The sequence below is a fragment of the Andrographis paniculata genome, unplaced genomic scaffold, assembly GCF_009805555.1.
Source record: "Andrographis paniculata isolate CXL003 unplaced genomic scaffold, ASM980555v1 Contig38END, whole genome shotgun sequence".
Taxonomy (NCBI): domain Eukaryota; kingdom Viridiplantae; phylum Streptophyta; class Magnoliopsida; order Lamiales; family Acanthaceae; genus Andrographis; species Andrographis paniculata.
In genome coordinates, this window is record NW_026137571.1 from 757,849 (window position 1) to 772,888 (window position 15,040).

At 29.0% G+C, this 15,040-nt stretch overlaps 2 protein-coding genes and 1 non-coding gene across 4 annotated transcripts; 2 read left to right on the forward strand and 1 right to left on the reverse strand.

Moving 5' to 3' along the window:
• The first annotated feature begins 2,577 nt into the window (after window positions 1–2,577).
• LOC127251059 (rop guanine nucleotide exchange factor 7-like) lies at window positions 2,578–6,942 on the forward strand. Of its 2 annotated transcripts, XM_051274615.1 has the most exons (10): window positions 2,578–2,646; window positions 2,813–2,868; window positions 3,556–3,625; window positions 4,044–4,124; window positions 4,209–4,325; window positions 4,429–4,583; window positions 4,716–4,790; window positions 4,868–5,161; window positions 5,963–6,319; window positions 6,425–6,942. In XM_051274615.1, the coding sequence occupies exons 1-10, from the start codon at window positions 2,601–2,603 to the stop codon at window positions 6,749–6,751; spliced, it is 1,578 nt and encodes a 525-aa protein (XP_051130572.1). In that variant the 5' UTR covers window positions 2,578–2,600; the 3' UTR covers window positions 6,752–6,942. The 2 variants fall into 2 exon arrangements, with proteins under 2 accessions (XP_051130572.1, XP_051130570.1); XM_051274613.1 differs by lacking the exon at window positions 2,578–2,646 and having other exon boundaries at window positions 2,764–2,868; window positions 3,556–4,124.
• A 1,462-nt stretch (window positions 6,943–8,404) lies between these two features.
• On the forward strand, window positions 8,405–8,476 carry TRNAD-GUC (transfer RNA aspartic acid (anticodon GUC)). The gene has a single exon. It is a non-coding gene; the product is annotated as a tRNA-Asp (tRNA).
• A 1,624-nt stretch (window positions 8,477–10,100) lies between these two features.
• Window positions 10,101–12,607, reverse strand: LOC127251060 (uncharacterized). The gene is made up of 6 exons (XM_051274616.1): window positions 12,266–12,607; window positions 11,407–11,476; window positions 11,159–11,319; window positions 10,582–10,642; window positions 10,436–10,481; window positions 10,101–10,335 (listed from the first exon to the last, which is right to left on the reverse strand). Exons 1-5 carry the CDS (start codon window positions 12,392–12,394, stop codon window positions 10,465–10,467), a joined length of 438 nt encoding a protein of 145 aa, XP_051130573.1. The 5' UTR covers window positions 12,395–12,607; the 3' UTR covers window positions 10,101–10,335; window positions 10,436–10,464.
• Between the last annotated feature and the right edge of the window lie 2,433 nt (window positions 12,608–15,040).

Genomic DNA, 15,040 nt, shown 5'->3' on the forward strand with positions numbered 1-15,040 from the left:
AATTTTAAAATGTGTCTGCCACGTGGCGATGACTTGGCCTACGTGTGTCCGCCAACATGCCACGGAAGTGCCACGTAAGCATTCAAGACTATTTCAAAACAATTTTTAGTTACAGAATTTAAATAATAAAAAAGTTCAGTTACAAAACAAAAAATAAACAGTTTACTTCTGTACAAAATATATTTTTAAAAAAATATCTCAAATTATAATTTAAAATGTATATTGATCAGATAATACAAATTTAAAATTATAATCACTGTATAAGGGATTTATTTTATTTTATTTTTTTTTTTATTTTTTTTATTTTAAAAAAACTATTTATAAATTTGTGTTAATACATATAAATTGTAGATCGAGTAGACATGAACAGTTTCTATTACAAATTCAATGTAACCAAAGTTACAGTTCAATGAATACCCACTTATCAATTTTATATTATTCTGTATCTATCCTCTAGATGATTTATATATATTTAAATAAAAGCTAAATATTAAATAATATTTAAAATTACAAAAAAATATTTAGAGGGTGTTTGAGAAATAGCTTGTTAGAGAGTTTTTTAGCTTATTGAACAACTTTTAGCCGTTTGATCGGTCAAAAAACTAATTTAGGTATTTGGTAAATTAGTTTTTTGAAATAGTTTTTTGGACCTAAAAAAACTAATTTCTTAAAATCTAATTTACCCAAAAAGCTAATTTTTTAAGAACTAAAATATATATACGCAAGATTTATTATTTTATATTTTACATAATTTTAATAAATTTTTTTCTCAAATCTAAATAATAAAAAATAAATATTTTATAATATTTTTATAATTTTTAATAATTAATAACAAAAATTCTCATAAATTTCAAATTAAAATGAACAAAATTAAATATTTTAAAAATAACATATCAATGTCCTTAATAGTCATTTTATGTATAAATAGTTAATATCAAACACCTATTTTACCAAACACTTGAATACAAACCGCTAATTAAATCAACTAGTTAAACAAGTTAATTTATTCAGCTAACAGTGAAAAACTATCAACTAATTGATAAACGCACCTTAATGTAACCTTATTTATCATGTCTTTATTAGCATCCAAGAACATATTTGTATTGTTTGATTTGTATACTTAAGGGTGTGTTTGTTTGGGAGTTTGGATTTTGAGTTGAGATTTGAATAGTAAAAATTTTGAATTTGAATAGTTGTATGATGTGATATAAAGAGGCGTTGATGTGATGTTTTGAATGTAAAATTAATTTTTAGTATAATATAAAAAAATAAAAAATAGGTGTTTAATTTGATTTTTTGGGGAGAAAAAATTAGATGAATAATGGGATTAAAATCCAATCCCCAAACAAACACAACCTTAAAATATTTGATGGATCCAAATTTATTAGTTTAGGTTTAGAAGTGTTGGGGAACTGTCCCTCTTTGCACCCGCCAACCAATTAATATTAGTATTATTTTTCTTTATTTTATTTTTTTTAAATTTCGTTTTATACAAAATTGTACTTTAATCATAATTCATTCATATATTTGGCAATCCATTTAATTAAAAATTTATAAAATATCATATTATAATATTAATTATATTAAAACTTAAATAAAAAAAACCTAAGTTCAAACCTCAAGCAAATGAAGCCATCATGTTTTATAATTGTATTGTCTCGTGAATAGTTATATTGTAAAATGAAACATATTTGTTGTATTTTTTATTTTATTTTATTTTTATTTTGAATACTTTATGTCCCATAATAAAATATCTATTTTTCTATTTTAGTTCGTCGCATAAAAAAAATATTTTTTTAGTAATTGTACTATTTATCTAACATTACAAATACCCTTACAACTTATAATATATTATATAAATATCATTACATTTATATCACACATATTAATAAGATTATTTTAGTAATTTCTACTTTATTCTTACTACATCCTAATATAATACTAATATTTTTAAAATTATGTGTAAAAAACAAATAAATATAATATCTAATTATGGGACGGAAGGAGTACACTATTTTATATGAAAAGATTAGGTATGTTTATAAAAGAAAAGTATGAGCTACTTATATTACAGAAACTCTCATTCACCAGATATTTGTTCGTTTGGATTGAACATGAGTTTTAATAAATATATTATTATATTAATTAATTGTGATATAAGGTAAAAGTATTTTGAAAAATATATGAGTAAGTTAATAATGTGAGAATTTTTTTTTATAAATTAAATGTGTAAATAGTAGTAGCATATTTATAAATAATAATTATTTATATATAAATAAAAAAAATACACATATATTTATATTTATCGATAAATAGAAATGAAAAACAGGCATAGCGGACGTGCATATATTGTAAATTGCAAATATTACTTTGGGTCAATTTGAAACAACCGGGCCGAATTTATAATATGGTCTAATTAGGGGACCATTAGAAAAATTGAATTAGGCCCAAAATATTTACCGGACGAGGCCTGGTTCAGTTTGGCTACTTACAGCTCGACACGTGTCAAGCCGTTCCCGCTCTGAATTTTGCCGACGGAGGATTGAATGGCAGTAGCGAAGAACACGACGGAGAAAGGCAGGGAATTCGTGGGGGCGGCTATGGAAATCGGAATCGGAATCGGAATCCTCATCGAGGCGGAAAGAGGTATCGTAAATGCATTTCTATGAAAGTATAATTGAATGGAAATTTTGACTACTGTTGATCGATAGATATCGCGACAATAATCAGATCAAGTTTTGAGCACCGGCAGCGCCGGCGCCGGCGAAAACTGCGTGAAGCTTATGGTGAAATTTTTCATGATTTGAAGCAGGACTTGCTGGTAGTTACTGGTTGGATATGGCGAATTCGGTGGACCGTGGACAGTCAGTAAGTTTTATTGATCCTAGTAGAATTTTCATTTTTTTTTTTTTTAACAATCATCAAGTTAAAAATTAAAATAAATCTGATGAGTAATATACGATCTCAGTGAATTCCAACGAACATGGTGGAGGTGGTTGGGTATAGCAATTTCTTATTAGAACTACCAGCACCATTAGGGCTAATTGGTAACTTAAAAGGCAAGATTTGAAATCCGATTGGGTGTACAAATCTTTGATTTCAATTCATGGATATCATATGAACACAATGTTTCTTCCTCGAGAAAACTGTGATAGCATTGATTACTAGCACTATGTTTGTATGTAAATTGGAATGAATTAGAATCATGAATAGCTGTAATACTTTTGAATTCTTGGTTACAAGATTTAACAGAAGACAGTAAATCCTCAATAAGTGAAGAAATACTTTTGAAAGTTAGAGAAACAATTCCATTCCACAGCTTTTCTATATTTTATAAGTGATGAGAGTGTAGAAATACTCAATAAGCACTTAATTCAAACAGGGATCTGTAATAATTATGCGTGATATGATTTTCACGGCTGTTTTGTTTCCTCACTAATTAAATGACTGTTCATAAATCCTTCAATTATCACTCTCAAGCATTCTTACACTCCATAGCTGACAATTATTACCATTTTTATCTGATTTCTGTTTTTTAACTTCAACTCTTTGAAGAGCCAAAAATGGTTGAAGCCAAAGCTGGGGCCCTATGGAAAGAGGTTTTTCAGCCGGAGAGGCAAGGGAGGTCGTTGTCATGAACCAACCTGAGCTTCAGACTTCATTTTATTTGAAGCAATCAAATTCGAAATCCTCTTCTGCATTGTCATTTTGGGTCTCAAAATCAGCCAAATTCTTGAAAAATAGAGGTGGGTTGTTCCAGAATAGGATTTGCAGTAAGAGGTTTCACTTTGATGGAATGGTAGTTAATAACTCTATCTATTCTGCTTCTCCCAATTGTCTCCAAATTGAAATGGAGGCTTTGGTGATCGAAAATGAAATAGAGGAAACAGAGGGGATATGTGAGAATGGATCAAAAGTTGCCAAATTTGGGGATTCCAACGAAGAAGAAAGTGGGGAAATTAGTTCAAGTTTGAATTCTGAGTTTTTGGCTCTGCAGAATTATGATCATAGTAGCTCTGAGGATTCATCTTCTCCCTCTTCAGTTACTTTCAGAGTTCCTGAGGAAATGGATAAGCCCAAATTGGACAAAAGGCAATTAGAGAAACAAGGTTCATCACTTTCAGGTGATTTTTCTTCTATCCCATCTTTGATCACTGCTTCAAAACTTGCTTGTGATTAATTCATTTTTTCGGATTCGACTATTGCAGAAACTGAGATGATGAAAAAACTATTCTCAAAGTTGCTACTTGGTGAAGACATGTCTGGTTTTGGCCAGGGATTTTGTCCTGCATTGGCCATATCGAATGCTATAACTAATCTCTGCGGTAATTTAGTTCCTTGTGGTTATATATAAACTGTGCATTGGTTACTTTTGTATGTCTGGATGTTCTACGGTTGTTGATCTTTTAGTCCTTTCAATTATACTAGCTACAATATTTGGTCGAGTTTGGAGATTGGAGCCTATATCGTCTGAGAAGCGCGAAATGTGGCAAAAAGAGATGCAATGGCTTCTCTGCGTTAGCGATCACATTGTGGAACTCGTACCCGATTTTCAGACATTTCCTGATGGAAGCAAACTTGAGGTGAATATGGTTTCACCCTCATGACTAGCTCCATCATTTTCGGCAAATATATGCAAATGTTTATGGTTTGTGCGTAGATTTTGAATTTGAATTTAAATTTTGTCACGGCTTAACATCTTGTTCTTGATTCAGGTCATGACTTCGAGGCCGCGATCAGATCTATACGTTAACCTTCCTGCATTGCGCAAACTAGACAACATGCTACTCGTAAGAAACAAGACTAGTCAGCGTGGATTCCTCGATACATTTGTAATAATAATTCTGGTTTTGCCTCGTTCTTGTAGGAGATACTTAACAGCTTCAAAAATTCAGAGTTTTGGTATGTCGATCAAGGAATATCATCGGCTGTTGATTCTGATGGATCATCCTCCTTCCACAAGCCCCTTACAGGTCAAGAAGACAAATGGTGGCTTCCCGTTCCTCGTGTTCCACCTGGTGGCCTCGGACAAGACGAGCGAAAAAGGTTGGATGACAAGCGCGATTGCACGAGCCAAATCCTCAAAGCTGCAATGGCGATCAACCGTATTGTTCTAGCTGAAATGGCAGTACCCGATTCATATCTACAAGCTCTCCCAAAGGTATCAACCTTATCATCCATTTCCATTTTCAAGAGAGGTCGTTATTTACTCTTTAAATGACTATTTTACCTAAATATTTAAGTTAGTATAAAAATACCTCCTCACGTTCATCTCATATGAACGTTGTCATTGGCTAACTTCAATCCGTCGAGTTAACCGTACTCCCGTTAGCAACTTACTCTATCGGCTATTTAGGCAAGCTTTTCGACTTGAGTAGACACCCGCAAAAGGCTAAGGACTTTTTAGAGAGAGAAAGTATCGGAGAGAATTTGAAAGATTGCATTGCAAATGAAAACTTTAATGTATTTGTTTGTGAGTTTTGGCTCTTGGATTTGGATTTTTGAATAGTAAAGAGTGAATTTGAATAGTTGTTTGATGGGACGTTTCGAAGGTAAAATAAATTTGTAGTATAATATAAAAAAAAAAAAGTAATTATTTAATTTGATATTTTTGGAGAGAAAAAAAAAATCTAAATAATAAAAACCAGCATTAAAATTTACAAAAGACCACAATAGTTAATTACAAGTGAAGGGATTTTATTGATGAATGAATCTACAATCTTCTAATCTATATGTACAACTATCTACAAGAATCCATGGGGTCCAATTATTCGACCTAGAATTTTCTAAAAAGTTAAAAAGTTTGAGTGAATTCTAGTGCACAATAGAAAGTTCTAGATAAAAATAAACTGTCGGATCGAGACTCCTTCCGTGACAACATGGCGAAATCTCCTAATTTGATATCATGTTAAATAATCATTTCACATCTTAATTTATTTGATTGTTACTATTGTTTTTGCAGAATGGAAAAGCAACTGTGGGAGACGCAATCTATCATCAACTAACTTCGAACAATTTTTCGCCCGAATGCGCGCTTTGTTCCCTCGACTTATCCTCCGAGCATCACGCCATCGAGATTGCCAATAAAATCGAAGCAGCCATTCACGTGTGGCGCCAGAAAACGAATCCGAAACATCCACACACCACGCAAAGATCCACCTCAAAGTCGTCGTGGGAATTAGTCAAAGATTTTGTAATCGATGCCGACAAAAGGGACCTTCTTGCAAGCCGAGCAGAGTCCCTTCTCCTTAACTTAAGACATCGATTCCCTGGATTGCCTCTGACAACCTTAGACATGGCTAAAATCCAATTCAATAAGGTTCGATAAAACTTCAATCCCGGTTTTTGATTCGATCTTTAATTTGCGCTTACATTCGTGTCCCCATTGTGTATGTTTTTTTTTTTTTTTTTTTTTTTTTTGTAGGATGTCGGAAAGTCTATCTTGGAGAGTTACTCGAGAGTCGTCAAGAGCATGGCGTTCAACATTGTTGCGCGCATTGACGACGTAGTTTCGGTGCATAACTTGTCGAAGCATTCGGATCAGGTCGTGTCGATATCGAAAATCGGAACAATAACTCATGGGGGTAAGATGAGTTCATCGTGTCCTAACTTTTGGTGTTCTTCGCCATTGATGATCCACCCTGCAAGTTCAAGCTCAAGCTCAAATGATGGTGAAGGTAGAAGAATTAACCTTAGCAGATTTGGTGTGGGAAGAATTTTCACAGGAGGTTATTTGAATACCAATCTATAACAACCATTATTATTACTACCTGAAATTTTGCTTGTATTTCATTTATGAACTGTTCAGTAAATAGTATTATTATTATTATTTTATTTTTTTATAACGTTGTTGTTGTTGTTATTAGTAGTAGTGATATTATATGGTAAGTAGTAATTTTTTGTTTTTGTATTTAAATATTAATTTTATTTTTTTTCGTATAATAATAAGGGCGTGTCTGTTTTTGAGATTTTTATTTTAGTTTTATTATTTATTTTTATTTTTTCAAAAAATCAAATCAAAATATTATTTTTATTTATTATATTATATTAAAATTCAATTTTAAATTCAAAATAACATATTAATACTAATTCAAAACTTTAAGATTAAAATCAAAACCAAAATCAAAACTCACAAACAAACACCCACCAATAACATGATATTTGTGAAATGGATACTTTGTTATAAACGCATTCGGGACGGATTCTTCAGGCCCCGAGACCCGCCCCGCTAGAAAATATTAGGCTCCGAGACCCGCCCCGCCCCGAACCCGGAGGGTTTGGGGCCAACCCGGCAAACCCGTTTTTTTTAAAATATATATAATAATAAATATTTTTTTAACAATCGAATACTAAAACAAATAGCATTAAAAGTAAAAAAAAAAAAATCTAAAAACAATCAAATATTGATCCATAAAAATAAGATAAATAAATAAATAATATATTTTTATTATATAAATATATATATATTAGGTATAATAATTATAAAAAATTATTTGGAGCAGACGACTAATTGAATTTTATATTTAAAATTATTTAAATAAATAAATAATATATTTTTATTATATAAATGTACATATATATTAGTTATAATAATTTTAAAAAATATCTGGTTTCGGGTCCGGGTCCAGGTTGGGGCTAGTTTTTAATAAAACCCGTAACCCGCTCCGAACCCGGCCGAATTTAAAATTTTAAATCCACAACCTGCCCCGAAATATATTATTTAGACCCGAATCCGCCCCATTAAGAGCGGGTCTGAGCGGATCCAGGGATAACCCGCCCCATTTGACATCTCTAATTAAGGGAGTATATTATATAACATAATTTTTATTTTTTATCTTAAATTGTTAGCTTTTGCTAAATCTTTGTATCATGTCAAAAAAAAGTAAGTCTAAGAATCACACAAAAAAAATTGCTCCCCTACTGTAAAAATAAAAGTATCTTCAAATATAAATATATATTAACTTACACAACAAGAGCAACATATTATTTACATACCAAACTACTAATAACAATTACTCCATCCGTCTCAGATACTATGCCCACGTTGCCGTTTTTGTCCATGTCACTTTTCTTTTCTGAAAAATAATTACACACTTTAATCTCATTTTAAATTTTTAAATTTTATTTATTTATTTTATTTTAATTAAACTAATTAATTATCTTGATATTAATTTATAATTATTTATATTATAGGATAATTATTTTCATTAATACATTCTTAATTATATACTAATTACATCCCTCTTAAAATACCACGTCTACATGTAGCAGACACGGTATCTGGTACGGAGAGAGTATTAAAAACCTGATATTTATTAAACTCCCCATCAAAAAATTGTAAATATATACATTTCGAGAAATACTAAAACTCTATATATAATTGAGCTTAACGTCTTATCAACAAGTCGTTGTAGTATAGTGGTGAGTATTCCCGCCTGTCACGCGGGTGACCCGGGTTCGATCCCCGGCAACGGCGAATATTTCTATTCTTTTTTTTCGCCGGAATCTGTCGCCGGCGCCGAGAAGAACGGAACGGCGGCGGAGCATTTGGCTTCAGAATGACATTTGGCCATTTCTTCACTATGTTAGAAGATTAAATAAAACTAAACTCCACCAGCTTTGGCAGAATCGACCAATCGAACTGATAATTTAATTAAATCAACAAACATTTCTATGGTTAGGGATTTGGGAGAGTCGTCGTCTTCGTCGTATTCAGACATTATTATTCATTACAGTATCCAAGCAATTAGGGGATGCAAATTAAATTAAAATTAAAATTAAAGCACCAGATTCCAGACTGTATTGTTAATTTATTATTCCAAGCCACCAAAAAAAAAAAAAAGTAGCAGCGATGAAGATCCATCCGACAGCAATCCTCAAATTCTGGTGGTCCTGAATTCTGATTCCTAGTCAAACCCCCTTTCCCTGTGGCTGTTCATATCCCTAGGGGGCGGTTAGGGCAGTTAGGTGTCTAACCCTAACAATAAATACGGGAACGTATGAATTCAATAAAATTATACTCCCTCCGTCCACTCACAATGTTTACATATTTTTATTTTGAAACTTCCAATTACAAAGTTAACATTTTATTAAATATCATACTTTTTTTCCACAGATACCTTTACTTTACATCACATCGTTACTTTTAAAAAAATAATAATAATAAGGGCAAAAATATCATTACACTACTTTTAACTACTCACTACAATTAAAATACTATTATTTCTTAAACACCACGCCAAAGTAAATGTAAATTTTGTAAGTGGACGAAGGAAATATATATATTACTACGTCCACCAGAGTCTTATTTACTTTTCGCTCAAAATATAATAGAAATTTTTAAAAAATACAAAAATATTTTGACCAGTGTTTTATAATAGTATTAATAGAAATGACATTTTTATAAAAAATTATACAAATACTTGCTCTGTCCCATTAAAAGCTTGTTACTATTTTCTATTTTTTTCGTCCCAAAACAGTATTATCATTTCTTAATTTAATAATTGTACTACACTATCTAACATAATAAATATATTTTCGACTTACACTATATTATACAATACTAATAGGTATTTTCGTCTTTTTCACTACAACTCATTATAATACTAATATTAAAAAATCACTAAACAACATGATGTGACCTTAAGGATTGAGAGAGTATTATATAGACTATTACCACAGTTATCCAAGTGTCAGAATATATTGTATAAATTGTTAATATCCATAATTTAGATTAATTTGTAGTACATGTTTGGATAGTATGTAAAAGTAGTTTACACGACATATACTATACATTTGTATGTTATAAAATGCACAAGATGCTGAGATCAATTGCACGTATACTTTATACTCACTCTGTCCCGTCACAAGCTATTAATTTTTTCATTTTAGTCCGTCGCATAACAAAGTATTTATTTATTTTTTTTTTTTAGTAACATTACAAATACCTGTCGTTACATTTATATTACACAATACTAATAAGATTATTTTAATAATTTCTACTTTATTTCTACTAAATTTCAATATAATACTAATATTTCTAAAACTCCGTATAAAAAACAAACGAATATCTAGTTATGAGACGTAGAGAAGAGAGTATATGTAATAAAATGATCAAAGGCAGCACTTTAAAGCTACATATATTATATGTATGTATATATATATATATATATATATATAAAACTCTCATTGTATATGTATCTACTAACTCTGTTCTCTTAATACAGAGACACGATGGATATAAGCTGTTCTTGCTCTACATATATAAAATATACATACACATACCTACATATATTTTAAATATATATATATATGTATATATGTATATATAGCTTCCTGCAAGACAACAAAAATAAAGCATATTTTAAATATATATATATATATAATACAAGAAACTAATAAATAGATGAAATTGTGGTAGGAGTTCTTCGGGTACCTAGATGAAGTTCTTCATGGGAAGAAATCTCAGTAGTAAAGAGATCCTGCCACAAAAAAAAACAAAAATTAATAAAAATGTCGAAATACAATTAATATTTCAGTGTCTGTTATGGTAATATTATTACAAGCGCGATCGGAACATACCCTGCCACCAGTTCCCTCTCGAAGCACTTCCGGCGTCGTCTTCTCCCCCGTCTTTACTGAACTAATTAATACAACAAACACATATGTCCGAGAATAAGTTTGCGGCTCGACAATTATAATCATAAATTCTCTCAAATGCATATATATATATATATATATCAAAAGGTGGCAATTATTATTGTACCGAATTTTATAATCCAGCACAGTGCTGACAATATAGATATAATGACAGCCAACGTCGTAATTTATGTTGACATAATATAAAAATTATTCATACAGCACACAAACACGACAACATCTATAAATATAAAGTGTTAGCATATTAATTATACATATGTTGTGTTAATTGAAATCATATGATGTCTGTCTGTTTTTATGTGGCGGCTAGGGCAAATCTATTATGGGGTGTGTTTGTTTGTGAAATTTTAGTTACGATTTTAGCATTTCAATTTTTTTCCCGCCAAAAAATCAAATCAAACACACAACCTATGCTGATTTGCGCTGGTTAGCGCATAATTTCTATCAAATTGAATTAAATTTTTTAAATCGATTGGATAAATAAGAGAATTTCACTCACGGTAGTTAACCCCGGGTTTTGAGGATCTTGCGGCCGAGAATACACATCCTGACCACCATAGTATATCGAAGAGCTGTAATGAAACGGCTGCACTTTCTGCTCCTCTTGATAATACGGCGGCGCGTGGCTTTGGCCTTCTTCACTTTGTAAAGGATTTTTATCTAAAAAAAAAAAACAAACATAGAATTGAGACATCATTGTATCATGTCTATAGTCCTAAATTATACTTAAGATCATTCGAAAACTACTTGAGATTGAAGGATTCCTCGACTCGTTGTTCTTCGTCTCGGTTTTTGTTGAATGTTCGGATCCCAAGCCCTGTTCCAAAGACAATGAGTGTCTTTACTAGTGAAATTTGATTTTCGATTTTACTATTCTAATTTTTTTTCCCTCAATTAAATATCTATTTTTTATTTATTATGTTACGGCTAAAATCAATTTTTACATTCAAAACATCGTATCAATATATATTTATATCACATCAAATAGCTATTTCAATTCAAAATTTTACTAATCAAAATCGTAAACACACCCAGTGAATTAACACAAGAACATACACAAGAACATCCCAAATTCAATAGGGATCAAATTCAAAAAAAGTTCATTAGGACAACATGAAATCAAGTGTAAGAAAATGGCTAATAAATGGAACTTTGAGCAACAAGTTTTTGCTCTTTCAATTCTTTTGGACCAAAACAACATAGAAGATCTTCAATTAGTGTTCTTATTAGTACAAGATTCTCCAAAAATACTATAAAAAAAAAAATCAAATATATACATATAACAATAAAAGTAGCTTTGCGATTATTCACACATGTCCATATTCACGAAAACTACAAATACTAAACAAACACTCGTTACCAAACAATAAAAGCTATATTCAGTCAACCTTAGGAACTTAAGGAAAAACAAGGAAACAAATCTAATCATTACAACTGATTCTACAACAAACTGAAACAGAATCTGTTCATCAGCAACCAAAGTTCAAAATCAAGCCTGTAAGAAATCAAATTAATTGAATAAATAACTAGAAACTTCCAATTGCAAATTACAGCAAATAAAGGGGGGGAAAAGTAAAACAAAGAGGGGTTTAATTTTGAAATTTACCTTAGGAGGAGGGGCAAAAATGGAACCGAAAATTCCAGAAGAAGAAGAAGGTGCAGAGGAGGAATCCTTCGAACCGAAAAGATCAGAAGCAAGTGAAGAACCAGACGAGTTCTTTCCCCCTTCTTCCATTGATTCGGAAATTTATGTAACTTGTTGTCCTAAAATTAACGATGTAAGAATGCGATGGAGGAGAGAGGTGTGTTTGATTGAGAGCAGAGCCCCACTGATACATACATATATAGATATAGATATGTATGTATGTATGTATAGAAAGCCCACCGTCAAGAAAACGTAACCGCCGAGAATCTTTTCACAGAAACAAACAGAAACCTCTGAAAGAAGAAAAGGCGAAATCGAAGAGAAAAGGTGAAAGCAAAATCTCAAAATTGATTAATAGTAATAAATAAGTCGGTAATTGTTTTATTTTTATTTTTAGAAAAAATAAAATTATATTATCTCTGTCCAAAATATTTATGCATTTTTTAGTTCGGGCAAAGAACTAATGAAATTTAATAATTTCAAAATTTTCAAATTTTACGATTTGGACTTTGCGTTTCTCGAAAAAAATATTGTTTTTTTTTTTTTTTTCACAAAACATCTTATCAAACATTACTTTAATACTAAACTCAAACCAAAATTTTACCAAACTTATCAAAAGAAACATACCCTTAACTTATTTGAAATTGGTGCCGACATTAAAAAAATAATATTTTATTGAAAAATAAAATGGTATTTGAAATATTTTTAAAATTTTAATTAGTAAATTAAGAAAAAAATATAAAATATGCTAGGAAAAAATTAAAAGAAGATATTATTGATAATTTATTAAAAAAGGTAATGTAAAAATATATATATGTAGTATCAAAGATGGAACAAAATTCTAAGTGAATAATAATTATTTTGAAATAATAATTATTATTATTATTATTTTGTTTTTATTGTTATTACTATTATTATTATTTTTTTTTTTTAAAGGGGGGAAAATAGAAAAGAAATAATGCAGCGGGTTAGACACGTGAATGATGTATTTTATTTTTATTATATTGACAATAATTATAGAAAAGAAATGTTCCCAAGAGGATGAAGAAAAAGAAGGCTGTATAAAGGTGGGCTTCTTTTATTTAATTTAATTTTTATTTTTGGCACGATCTAAAAGATGTACTTTTATCTATTAAACTTATCTAACTATTTTCTCGCACTTCATTAAATTTATATATTTTTATTTATAATAAAAAAATTATTTATTTACAATGTTATTACCATTCTGTTAACATATTAATAAAAATTTTACTAATGTGTTTTTTAATTAAATTTTATTAATTTTTTATTATTCATTAATTTTTTTTTAAAAAAAATAACAAATTAAACACATATTTTTTATTTTTCATATTATACTAAAAATAAATTTTATATTCAAAATATTGCATCAACACTTATTTATATCGCATTATACAACTATTCAAATTAAAATATTTTACTATTTATATCTCAAATTAAAATCCAAATTCACAAACAAACACACATTTTACCTATCTTATTTTTTACAATAAAATGCTACTCCCTCAATCCATCTCTAAATCTCTAAAGTTACATTTATCGTATTTAATACTAAAAATATATTTATATGTGTATAATTTTTTATACAAATATCATTACATTAATATTATAAGATACTAATATAAATATATTTTTTAATATTTTCTTAATTTGTACTACTTTTGATATAATAATTAATATTTAAAAAATATCACCCTTAAAGTCGGACGGAGGAAATATTACGCCCTTCGTTCCATATCTATTTATTCATTTGTTTTTTTGCACATAGTTCTAGAAATATTAGTATTATATTTTGATGTAATAGAAATAAAGGTAAAAAACTAGACTAATATTATTAGTAATATAAAGGTAAACATTTGTTCAATATATTGTAAATTATAAATGTATTTGTAATGTTAGTTATACAGTACAATTACTAAAAAAAAATAGATATTTTGTTATTGGACATTGGACAAACCAAAATGAAAAATAGATAAATTGTTAAGGGACATAAGAATATTTTTTAGTCTTCATGCCTAAACTGCCACACAAATCTACGGGTGTCTTTACTTGTGAAATTTTGCTTTTGGGTTTCGATTTTACATAGTAAAATTTTGAATTGAAATAGTTATTTGATGTGATATAAATATATTTTGAATGTAAAATTAGATTTTAGTTTAATAAAATAAATAAATAAAAATTGAATATTTAATTTGATATTTTTTTAAAAAAAATTAAAATAATAAAATTATAAGTAATATCCCACTAAATAATATTCACATGATCTGGTTATATATATATATATATAATATTTAAAGTGTAAGTTTGCAACAATTAAAATATAAAAGAAACTTTCAGCGATTATTCATAAATTTTATTAAAAAATAAATATATATATTATTAATTCACAAAATTAATAATTTAATTCAAAAATATTACATTTTATATTATCAATATAATTTTTCATATCTAACATAAAAATACATTCATTCAAAATACAAAAATACTTTTAAGTAATAACTAATACAATTATTTTATTAAATTTATCTATTTCGTACTACTAAAAAAAAAAGTTTACTATTTTTTAATATTTTAAATTATTTAAAATTATTACTCCTCGTACCATAACAAAGTATCAATTTTTTCATTTTAGTCTCTCCCATAACAAAGTATCCATTTTCTTTTTTAGTAACTATACTATTTACTTAACATTACAAATACCCTTACAACTTACAATAT